Here is a 19,442-nt window from a genome sequence, read left to right as displayed (position 1 = left end):
GACGACGTTTACGCAAAGGGGTGGGGCGCTGTCGGAAGTGACGCAAAGAGGCGGTGCGACCTGGTCCGGATGGTGGTAGGCATGTTGGCTCCGACGCGGCTGGTCCCTTACGTTCGTGTTGGAAGCCACTTCTTCAGAGGCCGGCTCTCACCGGCGGCCGGGGGCGGTGGAGTCCGTCAGTGAGTGTTGGCTGGGGTGGGGGCTTCGCCTGCTTCTAACGGAAAGCGCCTGTGTTCCGGACGCCCTCACCTTGACGCCAGGCGCCTGGGGCGGACACGGGTCCCTGCATCGACCTCCACCCCGAGGCACGCTGGGACTTGTAGTCCGACCGCTGCCTCCTTCCAGCTCGCCGGCGTCGGGGACGAGGAGAATGGGGATCTGTGCGGCGGGGAGACTGTGTATCGGGCAGTCCCTGCCCCAGGGAGTCTGTCCGTGGGAAATCCACAACAAATGTGTGGACAAGATGGTGCTAATCTGGAAGCGAGAGCAGGGGTTGGGGAGGCGAGGGTGTTCCCGACCGAGCAAACAGCCTGCCCAGTGTTTTGAAAGGTCAAATGTGAGGCCAGGAGTGGCGGAGGTGAAGCTGGAGACTGGGGCTTAGGAAGGGAACAATAGAGGGTCCTGTTGCCTGGCTGAAAGATTTCGAATAGAGGCGATAGCAGTCGTTGAAAGATTCTGATCAGAGGGGTCACGTGGCCAAATTTTAATTCTGAAAAATTAACTTGCTGCAGGCTGGAGAATTAGTTCTCTAAGACACGGTAGTGAAGTGATCACCCCGAGAGACTGCCGAAGGGTGGAAAGCGAAGAGAGCCAAAATGGATGCTTGGCAATATCAGAATTTTTTTTTAATGGATTTTATTTTTCAGAGCAGTTTTAGCTTCATAGCAAAATTAAGTGGAAGGTAATAAAGATTTTCCATTAAGTCTCCTGCCCCACAGATGTATAGCCTCCTCTACTGTCAACACCTATCAGAGTGGTGCATCTGTTAAAACTGTTGAGCTGACACTGACACACTATTGCCCAAAGTCCATGATTTACCATAGGGTTTTTCTCTTTTAACACCAGAATTTAAGAGAGTGAGAGAAGAGTTCCCCCTCAAGTCGCCCAAGAAACCAGCTGGAGAGCATAGCGGTGGGGTGCTTAGGGAGGGCACATCTGACAAAAAACCAGCTGGTAGTGAAGACTGATTCAGTAATAGCAGGACTGATAATAGTACACTGAATTTTTCCAGGCCATGTTCCAGGTTCCTTAGACCATCTACTGCCAAGAGGATAGTGTAAAAGCAGGATTCTGGCCCCAGACTGCCTCAGTTGAAATCTCATTTCTGCCATACTGTAGCTGTATGACCTTGGAAGAGTTTCTTGATCTCATAATGCCTCAGTTTTCTCAGCCATATAATGGGGATAATAATGTCGATTTCCAGGGAACTAAAAGAATACAATTTTCTGAAATGTATTAAGACAGCTCCTGGTGCCAAGTACCAATACAAGTATTGTTTAACTGTTATTAGGGAACTCAGATTCTGGAAAATTAAAGGGGTGACTTACTAAAGTCACATGTCTGTTAAGGATATGGAGCTGGGACAGGTATGGGCAGGGAAGAAGGAAAAGGCCTATGTGACAGAAGCAAGGACAGTGATGGGAGAGCCACTAGCAATAGCCCTTGACCTTGCTGGGAAGATTGGGGGGTTGCTCCTCTTCTCTGAGGTCTTGGTACCTCCATCACACACACTTGTTTCATTGCCTGTGATAATTAAAATAAGGAGCATATTCTAGATGCCAGGATCCTTTCTAGGTGCTGGTATAGAGCAGAATACAAGAAAGATAATGGAGCTTACATTCTGGAGAGTGAACACAAACAAGTACTCTTAACTGGCATGAAGAGAACAAAGCAGGGAATTAATGTAGAGAGGGTCTGGGGTGGGATGGATGGCTTAGTGAACCTAGGATGATGTGGGAATGCAGGCCTGCGAGTTAAGATTTGAGCTAGGACTTGAGTGATGAGAAGTCAGCCATGCAGAGATGCCGGGAAGAACCTCTCAAACGAAGGAGACACGTGTAGATGATGGGCAAGCAAGCTGTGGGTGAGGCTGGAATGGGGTGAGCAAAGGGGGGAGCATGCTGGCAATGAGGTCAGAGGCCAGATTAGGGATGGCCTTCTGGGAGGAGAGATTTTATCCTAAGAATGATGGGAAGCCCTTGGAGGCTTTTATAAAAAGCAGGAAAGAATATGATCTGGTTGATGTTTTAAAAGTAACTTTCACAGAACTATGGTGCATTTTTTGTTTTTAAACCTGACACTTAAAAATCCTGGGTGGGAACAGCCATTATTTCTTTGGATACTGTTTCTTCCCCATTCTGTTTTCTCCTTATGGGATACAATCAGGCATATGTCAGATTTTCTCATCTTCCTAACTTCTTTTCATATTAGCTGTGTCTAAACCAGGCTTTAAGCTTTATTTCAGATGATCACATTTTTATTTCTGGAAATTGTTTTTTTCAAACCTGATTGTTCTTTATAGTTTCTTGTTCCTTGCTCTTTACACTTTTATTTATTTGAAGTTGAAATAATGGTTTGTGAGCCTTGTGCCTTTACTATTGCTGTCTGTTGTTTTGGTGATTCTCAGTCTCTTATTCCTTGTTATTTTTTTTACTGTGAGCTTCTCGGTTTCCCTCGAACATATGTCTGTCAGAATTCTTTGAGATCTTGCTTCTCGAGGTTGCTACGAAGCCAAGATCAGTTTCAGTTGTTGGCTCAAGGGTGTTTTGGGCCACAGATGTCCAACCCAGATAGTGTGAATTTGGGTGCAAATCTACCTGATGACTGGTTACAGGTAACAAATTCTGGTTCCTTTCTTCATGGCAGGTTTATTTTCCTTTCACTCTTAAACCATGGGGCTGCAGCTTTACTCAGGGGTCTACTAAATACATTTCTCATCTTGGGTGGGTCTCAGGCTGCTTCTCCTGTCCTCTATCCCGTATCTGTCCAGGTAGAAGTTCCAGGACTCTGGGCACTAGCAGACACTTTCAAGGTGATGCCAGCTGAGCACTTGGATAGTGCCAGGCCTTGTTTTCACTTGGATTATGCCCTTGGTTGACTTCTAACTTCTGCCTGGTAGTGATGTATTAAATACCACTTCTTACACCATCCATAGCTAGTTACTATTAATATGTTATGTAGAGCCTTCCAAGTGAGTTTATAATCGACAAATTTTATCATGTTGATGGGAATTATGAGCTGTATCTTTGAGAAAATTGTTAATGTTTCTTGGAGCAGTATTTAAAGAGCTTGGGCCTTGCCACCACACACTACCCCAATGTCCTTATGTGTAAACATTAATAACCATAGGAGCTATCTCATAGGATTGTTATGAAAATTAAATGATAATGCATGTATGTAGAATGCTTAATGTTGTGTCTGCACATGGTAGACAATAAATAATAACTTAATCCTTTAGAGTGGGAGAGGATAATAAGGAGGTATTAGGTAATGGGAATCAAGAAACTATAGAAATATTAATGTTCACAAATCAGGACATTTTGAAGAAATTTTAGTGCAATTTTGATACAGGTATTCATTTCTGTGCTGCACAAAAGATGACATTGTTTTACAAACTGATTCTTACCTGGAATGAAATTTGTGAACACATTTTGTATAGGAATTCTTTAAAATTTCTATCATCTGTTTCTGTGTAGTAGAATCTGTATAGCTGCTGAATAGGACTTGAAAGGAGCCCCATTAAGTACAAATTAGATTGAACCTACAATAGTTGTAATCCAGCTGAGTATAGCCCTTACAGATTGTATCCCATAATTTGTCATTGGGATCTGACTGAAAAAAAAGAATGAGAAAAACTTTAAGTCTCTTCACTTTGTTCAGAGCTATTAGCTTATTAAAAAGGAGTTGCTGAGTCCTCTTTCCCATATAATGGTCTTTTACTAAAGATTGTAATGAAGCAGAGGACGTAATTTGCTTTCGAAATAGATGGTTAACAGAACAAAATTAATTCGCTGATTTATTTTTCTGGATAATCTAGGTTCCCAATCCCTTAATCATAACCCTTGGGGCCAGTACCCCATTATCATTCATATTTCCTGTGTAAAATAAATATTCAATAGATGAAAATCACCATTAACCTCTTGTCAATTCAGGCCAGTTTTTGCTGCTCTACAAGTTGAAGGCAAACTTATGAAAAACAAACACTTTGAGGGATTGTGGAACTCTGTCATTCTGGTTTTCATGAGAAAAGTTAGGTTTAGTTTCTAGATGTAACTCACAGTTTTCGATGAGTTTATACTTTGAAGATGTAGCAAGCTGCTTAACATGTTCGTTTTGTCTCAGTGCTGGTGGCGGTGTGCACATCGAGCCCCGGTACAGACAGTTTCCCCAGCTGACCAGGTCCCAGGTGATCCAGGCTGAGTTCTTCAGTGCAACCATGTGGTTCTGGATTCTCTGGCGCTTTTGGCATGACTCGGATGCTGTGCTGGTAGGTGCAGGAGAATGAATCTTGGCCTTCTTTAGGTGGGTGGAGGGAAGATACATGAATAGCTTAGCTTGTTTTTTCTGTTTGTAAACTGCTTTTCTATCTGGATATATCCCTTCACCATGTGGTTCCAGTGTATGTGCAGGAATCCTATTAATGGAAACTTATTATCTCTGACCTTTTCTACTAAAGGAAGTACATGTAGGTGGTCCATGTCTTATAGTTTCTTTTACATTGCCATATTTGGGAGAATAGAAACTAATTCTTTTAACTTTCCCAACTAGAGGTTCATTGGTGGGTTAAGTCACACACTTAACTTCCTTTAAATGGTGAGTGTCATCTAGTTTGTCCAAGGCACCCAGGTTGAAGTGGGGTACATGTGGGCTAATTTGGCTTGAGGGAAGTTTGTAGCTATTTTCAAACATGTCATTAGCCTCAACTGAGCTTTTATCAAATTTGCCCAGACCCTTTCCTCTAGGAAGTTAGGCCTTTAAGCCATTGAAATCTGTGCTTGTTGATCCAGAATACTTTGAATTTTAATAAGTTTGGTTTTGTTTTTAGGATAGGGAAAAAAATCATCAACAGTGTACATGTTTTAGAAGCATCAGGTTGATTAATATCCCATTTCTCTTTGAACTTCTCTCTGTCCTTGTTACCCAGGAAGGATCTGCCTGGTGTCTATGAACTGGCAGCACACAGATGCCCCTATCTCACTGTAGGTCAGCTGTCAGGAGTATGCATGTGGCTGCTTGGCATGAGAGGATGTGTGGGCAGATGTGCCCTAGGTCAGGATTGAAGGTGGACGAGTCCACCTGAGGCTCCCGATCTCCCAGCAGGAATGAGGAGTTTCAGAGTTGGTTTGCTAGGACTTAAGACATTGGTGAAATGTGGGGTATCTGTGAAGTCTGTTGCCTCCATTCCCCCACTCGCTCTCACAAACACATACTTAGGCTGACAGCTCCAAAATGGGCAGAATTTTAAAATTCAGGCCACAGCTCATATTGAACAGACTGAGGAACAGTTGGACCTTCAGATAAAGGATAGTAAAATTTGTTCCTGTGGTACGTCACGGGGGACTTCGTGTGTACGGCAGCCTTACCACATTTTTTCCAAGAATTCTTAAATTTAAATAGATGTATGTAGTATAGTATAGATTCTTGACTTTTTTTAAATGGTTGTTACCAGGGTCACTTTGCGTATCCAGATCCTTCCCAGTGGACAGATGAAGAGCTGGGTATCCCGCCTGATGATGAAGACTGAAAGTGTAGACGCAAACTCTTTATAAGCGGTATGTCTCAAGTTCCTTTTTAAAGCTATGTTTACCTTTGTCAGTAAACATGTTTTAACGTTGTACCTATGATATGATGGTCTCAGAGGAACTGCATTTTCTGACAGGATGAAGAAAATTGTATCATGTCAATTTTCTGTCTTCAGTATTTTCCCATTTGCTGTCTGTATTTCTCCCTCCCCTTTCTTTTGGTCTCATCTTCCTTTTCATTATGTGTTTTAAAAACTGTTCTTTTCCTAAATTGTGTTATAATTCATGATCTCATTTACCCATCTATTGATTAAAGACCTTTTAAGTACCAACTCTGCTCAAGAACTGCAACAGTGGACAAGACAGGGAGCTTACAGTGTGTGTTTCTAGTTGCAGAAATAACAGTGTTCTACCCTCAGTGTTTAAGTGGAGAGCTCCAGCATATGGAAATACGACATTCATGGACATTAACTCTTTAAACAGTAAAAGGTTCTGGCCCTTTCATTTTCTAGATTAAAGTCAGAGTTTTCCTTCTTTCAGAAGGAAGGTACTGGGAGTCCCTTTCTCCACAAACTCCTAGGGGGTTAAGACATTCTCATTTAACGTGTTTTTAAATCATTACACATTAATAATTACTGTCATTCAGAATGCCCTGGAAATTGTTTTAAAGGCTAGGAAACTGTAAATGATAGCAAAGTGTTCCCATTACATCATACTATAACTGTGCCGTTATAAATTTAATTAGAAGTCGCTTATTGACATGAAAATGACAGCAGTTTTGGGGTGTGTAGGGAGGAAGGGGATGGGAAAAAATGTCACCAAAGAGCAGGCAGTTAAGCTGTTGGACTGTTCGTTTTCTCTCTGGCTTTTCTGTGCACAGAGGGTCCGGTACTTACCAGGCCTCTGGCTTCCCATGGTAACTGGCATCTGCCAGCACTAACCCTGTCATCTTACAGATTTCCCAATATTTCTGCACACAGTCCTTAACATTTTGTTTTAATGACTAGACTGTAAACTTTTGAGAAAGCAAGGTGATGTTTCTTTTCTCCTGCACAAGACTGCTTCCATGACTGGTGCTCAGTGAATACTTGAATGATTGAATGAACAAGAAGTATGCATTTGAATTATTGAAAATAAAGGTATTTAAAGCTTCCCACTTTTGTTTCCTTGCAGGAGCCAAGTGAGAATTTCAAGAAATTAATAGACTTTATATTGTACACTAAAGTTGTAAATTAAACTGTTTTGGTCAAGAATGAGGAACTGAGTTTGATGTTTCTGATAATGATGACCACCCACTATGGGCTATTTTCTGTGGTCTTAGCTGCTGTGCTGATGGGTTATAGGCCCTTTCAGGGGATCCGTTTGGTGTCCTACAGTGTAGATAGGTGTTAGCGCCGGTCAATGAGGACATGGTGGCTCAAGGAGGTGAAGTAACTTGCTTGGGGTCACATACTGATAAGGGGCAACATTAGGTCTGACCCCACACTTAACTGCAGTACCATACTTGCCTCCTTAGCTAATACATAGTTGTATGTATGTAGAGAGTTAATGTGAAAACTCATGCCATTTCTCTACTGTTGGTATATTCTTGCCCAGGCCAGAAGTCAGTGCAGCCCACTTAACTGTTTAATCTCTCTTGGGCTGGGCATTATATTGAGTGGCCATTTGTGGAATTCTTAAGACACACTTCTAGGAATTCTTAGGATTGGAGGAATGGGAGATAAGGGTGAAAATAGGATATTCTACTTTTTCTGTGATTTGTTTCAAAATATTTTCCAACTTCTATAGCATCACAATTTTGACAGTAGGTAAAAGAATTTTCCTCTGTCCTACAGATAAAATCTGCAATATAGAGTAGCTTAATAAATTGTCCAGCATAACTTCATATTTCTAATTTCTGATTTTGACCACATAGGTGTTGGGAATACAGTGTCAAGAACACAGGTAAGATTCTGTTCTCAGAGAACTTAGATTTTAGGAAGGCAAGACAGACAAGTACATAGTTGAGATTTACTAAGTGCAATGAAGAAAATATTGCTAGAGGTGGGTGGGGAGGGAGGACATTTGAGCTGAACCCTGAACGAGAAGGAATCAGTCATGCAAGGGTGGAGTGCTCCGGGAACAAGGAACAGCAAGAATCATGGTCTCTGGCGGGACCAAGGTCACCGTGTTGCAGTCAGTGCAGCGTCATTCTAGCAGAGGAGGGGGTGGGACTAGGTGGGGTAGGCCGTGGTTGCGGGTTTAGGTGTTATGTTAAATGCAGCGAAGAGCCTTTGGCTGGCTGCACACACAGGTGATCTGATCCAAGTTTCTCATCCTTAGGTTTCCACTCCCACTTTGTTCTCAGTTGTCAGAGTGGGCATCACGGCAGCAAAAACAAGGAGGTGGAACTGCTGTGTAAGAGGGGAGCTGTCTCAGCTGATAAATACGTCAGATCTCTACTTTTTAGGTTTCATTTTTGTCCCCTTCTCCCCCCATATAGAAAGTTTTTTGGGGGAAAGAATGCAGTCTGTAACAATGAACTCAGGTAGGATGATCCCATTAGTTCTTTTCCTTAGAAATCAGTTGTTTGACTGGAACTGAAAGATAACTTTATAAACAGCAGCCTTCTAAACTCAGCCAATGTGGCGTCCACATACTGGATCCTCTTCTATACTAAGGCTGTAAAGCCAATTTGAGCTGTGGCAGAAATTGTTCCTTGCCTTTTCTTGGAGGAATGGGCCTCCACCCTATTATTACAGTTTTATGGGAAGGTACTTTAGTGAGAAAGGGTCCCAAAGAGACATTAAGTACATTTGATTGATGGCTATAATTAAGTGCAAAAGTCTACAATTTAACTATGGGCCAGGCACTGTTGTAGTAACACTTTATCTGTATTAATTTGTAAAGTCCTCATATTATTCTTTTTAGAGATGAGAAAGTTGACCTGCTGATACATTAGGTAATTTGCCCAAGCTTACGGTTCTTTAGACAGCTGAGGTTGAAATCCTGGCTGGCTGGCTCTAGGTCAAGTCAGATTTGAGAGTCAACACAGCATGGTGCCAAGCCTTTCTGATTATGACCTCTAAGAAATCATTTCATGTTGTAACTTAAATATAAATATGCTCCTATACACACACACACACACATATATAATCTAAAAGTTCATAAAGCAGTACTTACCTGTGGTGCACACTGGTATTTTTTTTTTCTATTCTACATAAAAAAATGGTTGAGACTGCTTTTACTTTGAAAAACTGGCACAGTGCTTCAAGAACTCGGGTTCTGGAATCAAACTGGCTGGATCTGACTCATAGCTCTAAAACTTGCAGTGAGTTTAGGCAGATACTTACCTGTGCCTCAATTTCCTCATTTGGAAAATGAACTAAATAGATTAAATGAGTTACCATATAAAGCCCTTAGAATTGTGTTTGACATGAAGGAAACACTGTAAATGGAAGCAGTTGTTATTTCTAGACCATTGGGTCTAAGCTAAGCTAACAGTGACCCTGGAATCCCAGTTGACTTTTATAAAAAAGCCTCCATATGGAGGTAGACTAAGCTTATAAACAGACCTTCCAGCAGTTGCAGCGCCATCCCTGTCTGTCTAAAACAAGTCAGACATGTAGGATGTCTCTCCCTTCCTGACGAGTACCTGCAAGTACAATCAACAAGTACATTCAAAGTTGAGCTTTAGGGTATGGCCTGGTAGATGGGAGAGGTGTATTTTCAAAATGGGAATGTAGATGGTGAAAGAACTACTGATGGCAACAGAGATCAAGCATCAAATTTTAACACATAAATTTGTAACTTGTTTCCTATGGAACCCTGAGTGTAAAAACCCAATTGTTTATCTAAAAAAGTTGTGAGACAAGGAAGGTACTGGCTGCGGAACGCCTGTGTTTGCACATTTCAGGAAGGTTCAGAAGTTATCTTGGTTCTACTTGCCCCAAGGACTGTTGTGTAGAAGAGGCTGACCTGGTTCCTGCCGCCACCACCTCATCGGGAGTGTCCACGGGACAGTTGTGTGCAGTGAAGACATGGGTGCTGAGCTGGTGCCAACCTGCCTCAGCAGTTGGGCCTCTGCCTTTGGGCATCTACATGAGCAGTGGCTCGCCTGACTGGTGAAGCCAGCAGGGCAAGTATGCCTGGTGCATTATTTCTAGCTACAAACTCACCATCATAGAGTCAACACCCATTTCTAACCCAATCTCATCATAGCCATCACAACCACAACAAATTTATATGTAACATAAATGCATAGTACTGACCTTGAAACAAAGTCCTGACTTTGAGTCCTGCCTGCATGGGCCTAGGTTAAGTCAACCTTGGGGACTCATACAGTTACTGGTATGAGGGGATTATCTTTAGAACTCTGTTCTGTCATTTTATGAGTCTAGGAGTCCTATATAACCTGGACAAGTCCACTCATCACAGCCCCTGGTAACATTTAAGAGCCAGTGTGCTGGGTTCTTTAAAATAGAATGTTATCGCAGTAATTAAAGCATTCTTAATTCTGGGCTAAATTTTAAGGAAAACCTCTAACAGAATAATACATTCTTAAAATATAAGGCCACAGTTACTCTATTGCAATCATGTATGGAAGTTATTTAAAAATGAGTTTCTATAATATTTATATTACAGAATTTTATTTTACAAGGAAAACAACTTCAGTTCAGAGAAGATACTTGTCTGGACAGCATTTTATGATTAGTTGGAGGGGCATGTAGTCCAGAAACATGATTCCAGAAACAAAATGTGTGTCATCTTGAAGCCTTTTCTGTTCCTTCATACTGTTCTCACACACAAGGTTTCCAGGTGAAGTTTTGAAATTGTATCTCTTAGAAACTTTGCCCTGTAATTTGACACAATTTGAAGATAGTCTAGGTGTCTTTCAAACTTCAGGTCATAATCAGGTGCACAAAATCATCTCATTGGGGTAGCCAGCATTAAGAAAAATGAAGTATAAAACATGATATGTAGTTTCAAATATATGTTTGTGTGTACATTCTGTGTTCCAACAGAAAATGTGTTACTGAAAGTTGTGTCAAAAAACTTAAAAGGTACAGTTCTAAGAACTTTTTCACCCAAACTCTTTGAATGACTCGCTGCACCCACTCAACCAAGCCACTAGAGGGGCACAGCCAAGTCTCACCCCATAAAATACTTGAGGGTCATGAACTCCGGACAAAAGACTATAACAGTGCGGCCAGTACAATGTACCAGGCATTCAGGACAGCTTACTTTAAAAATAGTTCTCACATAAGAACTAACTAATACCCACCAAGCAATAACTTACATTATGTATGAAACAAAATGTACAATTCTTAGTCCCTCTGGTACCTAAAGAACCGACCGTCAAAATACTGCCTACCCCTGCCTATTTCTGTGATGGAATGTAAAAGTGCTAGGAAAATAATTTTGATAAAGTCTTCTCCATGCAGTCAATCTTTATTATAGCAGTATTTGCATATTCACATCAAATACATAGAACTTTTTCGCCTTTTATATATAATACAGTTTTTAAATAACTTTACACAGAAATAAATTTCTTCAATCTGAATTTTAGCTATCTTTTTATTTAATTTCCATGCTTTCTATCCAAACTGAACAATATTTTCCATTGTACAAATTTACATGGGAAAAACTCCAAAGTACAAATGAAGGGACCTGAGCAGGAAAGAGAAAGTATCAAGAAGTGGGGAAGAATAAAAAACAAAACAAGATTCAAGCAGACACGGGATTAAGGGACAACAGGGAGACAACAACATCCATTTGAGTGAAAATAAATGTCTTTTTATATTAATTGAAAAATAAGCTTTAAAAATAGTTACTCCATTGTAATTTTTGCAAAGCAGGTATAGAGAGGTCTGTGGACAGTTACAAAGTCCCCACCTTTTCACTGGGCACACCCCAGACTCCATGAGAACCTTTTCAATGCTTGAGTGGAACTGAAATGAACTACCTTGAACCTTTGGCAGCAAGAGAGGAATGTATATGTGAATTGCCATAAGGTTTGGAGTGGTAAACCAGGAGCCATTTAATTCACTGCAGTTAAAACATGAAGGATTTCCCTTTCCTCTCCCTTACAGAAGAATTGTCCTCAAACCAAGAAGTGAAAAGTGGGGTAGGGTAATTTCCTTTTTCTTTCTTGGTCTAAACCAAACAGCAATCCTAACTACTGAACAGAATCCAAAGGGATGTAAGTCAATGAACAAATTCAATCCCCTGATCAGTTGTATGCTCCTGTTTCAGGAGAAAGAAAGTGCTGAGTGAGGAAAGGGTCAGCGTACAACCAACAAATGCAATTACCAGAAAAATATGTCACACTGACAGAGTTCTTCAAATCGGGTGATATGAAGGCCAAACTAAGACTTGTATTATGGCCAAAGAAAACAGGGCCCAATGAATGCATTTTCAAATGAAGGAGGGACAAGAGTACAGCATACACACACACCCCTGTGTGTAAACTAATAAAATGAAGATAAATAAGACAAAGAGAACACGAATAAAAAGGCATATGTTTACATAGCTGGTTTTAATCAGCTAAGGAACATACACAAATGTATTGGGAAGGAATGATTTTTTTAAAAACTGTTCACAGCTTCGACTAAAAAGCACACTTATTGCACTTATATTTTATTTCAGATAAGCATAATTATTTCCCACCACCCTATCAATTTTTACCTACCCCCAGGCTTGCACACCACCCTCCCTTCCCATTTTGGTCCATTTAAAAAAAAGTTATGCCTAGTCCATGAGCTTTGTTGCTTACGCTAGCCTGAAGTTCTACTCACCAAAACACATGTGGGCTAAAAAAGGCTTAACACACAAATGCAACACAAAATAATTTTCAAAACAAAACCGGTATTAAGCATCTTACTCATAACCCCCATCTCCATCCCTGTAAACAGAACCCTGCCTCTGCCACATCTCTTCAGTGGATCCCACCTGATTCCCCACACAGACTCGGGGATGAGAATCATCTGGCTCATGGGTGCTGGGCAACGTGCTAGAAGCAGACGGTCTCCACAATTTTTTTTTATACTAACATGAGTAAACATATTTCAGTTGTTTTCAACTGTAGATTGAAGTAGTCAATCTATAGAATTCTTAAAAAAAAACCTTAACCCCCCCCCAAATGGATACAATGGCTGTATCTTCACGCACAACTGGTTATATTATTTATTGTCATTAGTAGTCAAAACAACTAATAAAATTAAACATTTTAATTAAACTGATGTAGTAATTAATAAGACTAATACTTGGGTAAAGGTAGCCAAAAGGTTAAGAAGAATTTTAAAAATATTTTTAAAAATCAAGAATTGAAGTTGTAGATGTTGAAATGCAAGATCTACTTAATCACTTTTTTGAGGTGGGGACTAATGGTCCCTATATGTTTTAGAATAAAGCACTGTTGCCTTAATTTAAGATTTTAGGTCTTAAGTTTCTGTCCTCTTATACCTTTAAAAACGTGGTAGAAAATGTTAATTACCCTTTCCATGACTGGCAAAATTTAGGACTGAATTTCAATTTCAATGTCTTTGTTCAAGCAGAATGAAAGTAAGTTATATGGAAACAATAAGACTAAGTTTGCTCTTTAGTGTACTGGTAAAACAAAAATCTTACCAGTATTTTCTATTTCACCAGAGCTAGCAACATGGAACATGAGCCACTAGCCATTTCATTCTCCTCTGGCCAATATACAAACTGGGCAGACGCTACTACACTCCTGATGTGCTCAACAACCTCCGCCGGTAGCAATGCACCTCAGTCAGATGGCCAGAGAACTCACTTAGGACAGTATATTGCCTTTCTCGGGGTGGCGAGGAATGAAACAAGATACAAGAAACACACCATGGAGTGTGTCAGTTCACGCCCACTGCCAGCTCATTAACTATCCCAAAGCCCCCTCCGCAGTCTGAAGAGCAGGACATTCCCAGTTAATTGGCAAACAAGGTCTGGGAGGCAAGCTTACATTTCAAACTTTGAAAAATCAGTGTCTAGGTTGGCAGCAGATGCGGGAAACTGATACAGTCAAATTCTGTCCTGCATGTTAATGCCCCTCCCCACTAGTCAATGCATAACTGTTGCCCAGCATACAGTACTTCAAGCCTAACCCACAGCAACTTCTTTAGATGTCTGTCAAACAGTTGTGTTATATAAAAGTTCCAAGCTTTGAAGAACCTATGGGAGTACAAAAAGTTTCTCTAGAAATGTCACTGAACTATAATTTCAACCTAGTTGCCTATGTGATAAATACATCTGATTATACTAGGGATTATGTGCTTTAAAAAAATAATTTTTTTCACTGAAAATTTACCTGTTTTCTCATTTTTTAAATGTGATTTTGGCTATAAACTCTTCAGTGCATTTATCTTTGCAGTCTAAATTGCACTCTAAAAAACATTAACACAGCTGAGTTAGACCAGAATGGCTGCTCTCTTCACAAATCAGATTTCTGCTAAAATTTTAGCTTTTTTATTGCATCACGAAGGCACAGTAAGTTCATTTGGCAAATCATCAAGATATTTTTCTAGAGCCTCAACGTATGACCGGTAAGCTATCTGCTGTTCATACAGTAAAACTTTCCATGTCTGGCTATGTTTTTGTTTTGTTTTAAATATCCTAATGGTTGGAATCTGCTAGTCTCAAGGTGCTGATATTCTAGCACTAACAATGCCAACTTGGACAAAGAGAATCTTGCAAAATGGGTAATCATTCCACCCTCTTAGCTGGGCAGTTTCTCGTATAGGAATTACCTGTGCATGGACAAAGCTGTGGCTAACTCATTATGAAGATGTATGTCTTGCCAAGCCTACTGAAAATTAAGGTTATATCACTGTTAGTGAATTGTTACCATAACTATTTAATTTCATGCAACTGATTTAAGATTACCAGTCTGAAACATACCCCTAGACAGATTCTGGCACCACTTTCAACAACATTCAGATACTCTGAGCTACGTTTTTCAGTATTACTGCTTAAACATATTTCTTGAGAGTGCTCAAGAAACAAGTACACATAAAAATTAAAATCTCAAATTGTCTTCATGTTCTAGAGCTCCTGACTTTTAATATTTTAAATTAAATAACAATTCATTACCTCATTCTGAGGAGGTAGTTTTTTTTGAAGAGGTCACCTGAACCCTGCAATGTGTTTCAAACTAAAGCTAGATGAGGTTTGCAGGAGGCTGGAGAGGTGAATGTACAGGAGGGGCAGGTGAGATCTGAGGAGGGCATGCAGCAGTTGGAACACTGCCTGATGAATAAAAGGTAACATTGTGTGATAAAAGAGCAGTGACTGCACCCAACAAGAAGCTAGGAAATATTTACAAAGTTTCAGGTTGACAGTGTTGAAGTCTTGAACTGTAACTATATAATGCTCTTTTCTCTCCAACATCAACACAAATGTAACATATATACTTTACATGGGATTTTATCCTCTAGGATGCCCCAATATGTCATACAAGATCTCAAATATAATCAGGGACTGGATGTTCAGGAACCAGAATTTAACAGCTAGGCTGAATCTTCTTTTAAGGTACACATAAATACAAATGACCACATTGGATTTTCTATTCATAAATCCCTTTTATAAACTACTTTTTGGTATTATTTCAGTGGCAAAAATCTAGACCATAGACTCTAGTTTAATGATGAAAAAGTCCATCAGGAATACTACATACTTTAAAACAATCTTTTAAGGTTGTTCTCAAAATTTTCAGGCAGCTTCACCTCTCCTCACTCAAAATAAAATACACTACTACAAAAGGCACTGCAGCCACTTTACAGAAAAGACAGATACTTACAGCTCTATGAGATAAACAGTGAAGCAGCCACAAACTATCTATACAGATTACTCTTAAAGTGCTTTGCACAAACAAGGAGGTCTTCCTTGTATTAGGAGCTCAACAAGTCTACCTGTAGTCTAAGCATCAAAAAATAAAGCAAGTAAAACTCAGAGGAAACCCCTTTTTCCTGTCATTTGCAAACTAGAGAAAAAAATTATTTGATGGACAAAAGGAACAAAATGGAAATACTAAATTTTTATTTTTTAAGGACGCTAACAATCTCTCAAGAATACCCTGAGCCTGGCTTCTGGGCACAGCTTCATTTGAGATCAAGTCTGATCCCTTTTCCAAATGAGATAAGCAACTTATGCTAAAAACAAAGGGAAGAAAAAAGCACATCACCTTGAATTTTGTTGTGGAAATTCCAATGCTAAGCTTCCTCCATACCTAGTTCCTGTGCTGGCTCCTGTGGAGACTCTACTTGCTCAGTGCAACACGCCTACTGTTCATGCAACAGCTCTCTCCAACCTTGGTAAAGGGAATACAACAATGTTTAAAAGCATCTATGGGGACATGTAAAAAAACAAACAATGCTTTTAAGAGAGAGGCATAATCTCATCAGCACCAATCATCTCCATCTTTGCAAATTGTGAACTGTGTCAAGGTACTGCTCTGTTCACATAAGATTTAAGAACACACTGATTTAAACTCACTATCAACTTCAGGATACTTCCCATTTTACTGGGACAACATTTTACAAGTCCATGGAATTTTCAGTAGGCTTTCCTCTGAATACAGTTGCATCAGCAAAAATCTAATGGCAGTAAGCTTTAGTAGGCTGAGAAATAGGGAGAGTTACAGTTTAAAATTTTTGAATAACAATTTCTAATTATCCAACACATTGTATGGGTCCTAATTTTTTTTCAGGTCCTAGACTACATAGCTTGGTTGGGCTATGTACATTTGATTTGATTTACATTCCTAAATCCTGAGAAGAGATTCTAGACTCCTGATAAGGGAGGTATTTGTCAGTAATTTGACATTAATATATCCAGAGTCACTTTCTTTGCCACAACTGTGATCTATACAGCCCCTCAGTAAAGGCCGAAGCAGCTATGACTAGGTTGTACTTTCCATTTATGCAAAGATAAAGAATGAGGTTCTTAATACCACAGCAGTTCCTTCTATAAAAAATGATGCTGGGCTTCACACATCCTCCCTCAGTCCCAATACACTGAAAATTGCTCTGTTCTCTGCCTGGGGAACTCAGCGGCCAGAGTACCCAACCTTTTGAAGACCAGGCTTGGGAAAAAAGGAAGAAGGAGAATCAATGGAGATGCCACCATTTTTATTTTAGATTGCATATTCTAGATGAAAGACTAAAAAGAGGATGTAGGACGTAGTGTTGGAGTAAGTTGGAAGAAACAATGAGATATTAGCAAAGATGTTAGTGTGGATCCAGCAAGTACCATTAATTTAAAAATTATAAATATTTGTCATTATGCTAAGATTCCTGTATTTAGGTAGAGAAAAGGATAATGATCTTTCTTTAAAAGCTATTTATATAACAAAAATACAATTTTCCAGGATATATAATTCTGGTGGGAAGTATTATTTTATTCCAATTCAATTCAATCTGAAAATTATTTTCTTTTTAATAAAAATATAAGAGAAGAAACTCAGAAATTAAAACTTGTACCTTACATTTAAATTACATAAATGTCTCACATTCAAAACTGTTATCAAGCAGTTTTGCAGGCTTTTAATCAGATACCACCATGGCATTCTGTGCCTGGACAAAGTAGCCACATAAGTACTTGGTTGACTGGAAGAGCTTAGGAGGAAGATAGCAACTGTATTTTCCTGAGAACTTGCTATACTGTGGAGGAAAAGAAAATCCCCGAACACTCATCTTGATTGCTGGACCCAGGGGGAAGAGAAGGCCGCGTGTGCCAGCGCTCTCCAGCCCGCGCGGTCGTGAGGACACCCTCAGGGAGCCAGGGGGCAGAAGGCCAGAGACCCAGGAGGTCGGGAGAAAGATGCAGCATCCCCTTGTCCTCTACACCAAAACCTATCTTCTCCTCACAACTCAACTTCCATTGAAATAAAATAGCTTCATTTTGATAAAAATCTGTCAAAAACTGAACATGCACCACACAGAAAGGGCATGCTGCATTTTTGTTCCTTCCCTCAGAAACTGACCAGCGGTGGCTAGGGGAAAGCTCCACAACAAATCCCAGAACAGGAAAGAGAATGATGCTTGGTAATTGCAACTGCCCCATCAGATGATCAGCCACATACTGATCTGGTGGTTAGAAGGGCAAAGTTGACTGGCAGACTTTCCATAGCAAATCTCCCAAGCTGTAGCAGCAGTTTCTTTCCATCATGCCTGACCATCAAAAGGTCAGAACTCAGGGTCTCTCCTCTGTCTTCCCGGGAGTAAGCAGACTGTATGCACGTGGTATTTGTGTTGAAGAAGAAACACTGGCAGCAGAGAATTCTGGTTCCTAAAACATTCTTCCCTCGTTTGTTGGATGGGAAATTCCATTCTGTTCCACATCAGCTTATGCATTGAAACTTTTGTATCTTTAAAAATTTTTTTTGAGGAACAGAACTGTGTTTTGATGTTAACAAATTGTATGAACACAAGACTTAAGAAATTAGAGTAGATGTTGCCATGATGGTGTGGCTACTTGAAGGCTGCAAATTCTCCTGTAGAGGGAGGACAAGAGCTAATTTTAAAAAAGTTATCTCGACCTAAAGACACAGAAAAGCCTAATTGAAACCTTGCTGAAAGGTGACCAGCTAAATATCACAAATCTAGCAACATCATCATTAATTTAAAAGCAAAAGTCCCTGGAACTCATGAAAGAAGATAACATATAGTATTTAGAATATGGTCCAGTCATACCAATTAAATGTCAAATCTGTAGGTAATATCCCAATTGGGTTTTATATACTAGAGTTCTAATTAAACTGAAAACAGTTGTAATGAACAAAATTTCTCAGAAACTGATTTTAAAATAATACAATTAATTTGTAGAATACTTACTCCTCAATTATCAACTCAATTTTCATTGTTATAATGCCACTACTAGGAAGGAAGAAGCAGGAATTATCCTCATTTTCCAAAAGATAACAATAAAGAGGCCAAATGACTTGTTCACATTACACATCTGACAGAAGGAAAAAAAATCTAGACTCTGTTTTCTGGTTCATTTCACTTTTAAACTACCAAAAAATTATATATAGGCACAAGTCACTGATCATTATTCTCAGCATAAGGAATTCTTTAAACCACAAAGTCTCTTTGAAGTACTATACTCCTTTAGTTACTGAATTTGGGAGCATGATGCCATTTTTTACCTACTACTTTGTCCACTGCTTCTACTTGTAACTAGAGGGCAGTTCCCCAGAAATACTATAGTTAATTTCTGCGGGTTAGCTAATAACTGACAACTATCAGAATTTAGTCAGCCTTAACATCACTTTTCAATAATAGCAGCTTCTGATCAGGATCCAAGCAATCACTTATATGAACATATTATTTAATATAGAAATAACCTAACCATTTTCTGATTGTTATTAGATTCTGCTTGTTACTAGAGAATACTGGCACATCCCAACAAACAAATTGCTAATGACTGGCCGACTGAGCCCTCAGATTACATGCTGATAATATTAGCGATTATTTGAGTGCCTGTTTTATACCAGGGCCTCAGGAATACTTTATACACATTTGCATCTATCCCAGTAACTCTATGAGGCAGGAGCTACTGCTTCTCTTTATTTTACAGAAAAGCAAGCAGGGGTTTAGTGTGGTTATGTAACTTGCCCAACATTTCACAGCTATAAAATGGCAGAGTTAGAATGCAAGGCCAGGTGCTAACTCCCAAGTCCAGGGTCTCAACAATTAACCCCTAAATAAT

General features: G+C 39.8%; 2 protein-coding genes across 9 annotated transcripts in view; one reads left to right on the top strand and one right to left on the bottom strand.

Moving 5' to 3' along the window:
• The first annotated feature begins 20 nt into the window (after nt 1–20).
• NDUFB2 (NADH:ubiquinone oxidoreductase subunit B2) lies at nt 21–6,994 on the top strand. Its single transcript, XM_017646209.3, has 4 exons — nt 21–179; nt 4,342–4,486; nt 5,669–5,771; nt 6,915–6,994. Exons 1-3 carry the CDS (start codon nt 70–72, stop codon nt 5,741–5,743), a joined length of 330 nt encoding a protein of 109 aa, XP_017501698.1. The 5' UTR covers nt 21–69; the 3' UTR covers nt 5,744–5,771; nt 6,915–6,994.
• Nucleotides 6,995–11,156: 4,162 nt separating this feature from the next.
• The window catches only part of BRAF (B-Raf proto-oncogene, serine/threonine kinase), a 159,769-nt gene continuing 151,483 nt past the window's right edge, over nt 11,157–19,442 (bottom strand). For 5 of the 8 annotated variants that reach the window (XM_073238340.1, XM_073238330.1, XM_073238339.1 and 2 more), the window contains one exon: nt 11,157–18,225. In XM_073238340.1, the coding sequence (XP_073094441.1) occupies nt 18,203–18,225 (23 nt within the window). In that variant the 3' untranslated portion in view covers nt 11,157–18,202. The remainder of the gene's footprint in view (nt 18,226–19,442) is intronic. The other 3 variants (XM_073238336.1, XM_073238329.1, XM_073238331.1) reach the window with 1 other exon arrangement.

This window comes from Manis javanica, chromosome 6, assembly GCF_040802235.1.
Source record: "Manis javanica isolate MJ-LG chromosome 6, MJ_LKY, whole genome shotgun sequence".
NCBI lineage: Eukaryota > Metazoa > Chordata > Mammalia > Pholidota > Manidae > Manis > Manis javanica.
This window is presented reverse-complemented; position numbering and strand designations above follow the sequence as displayed.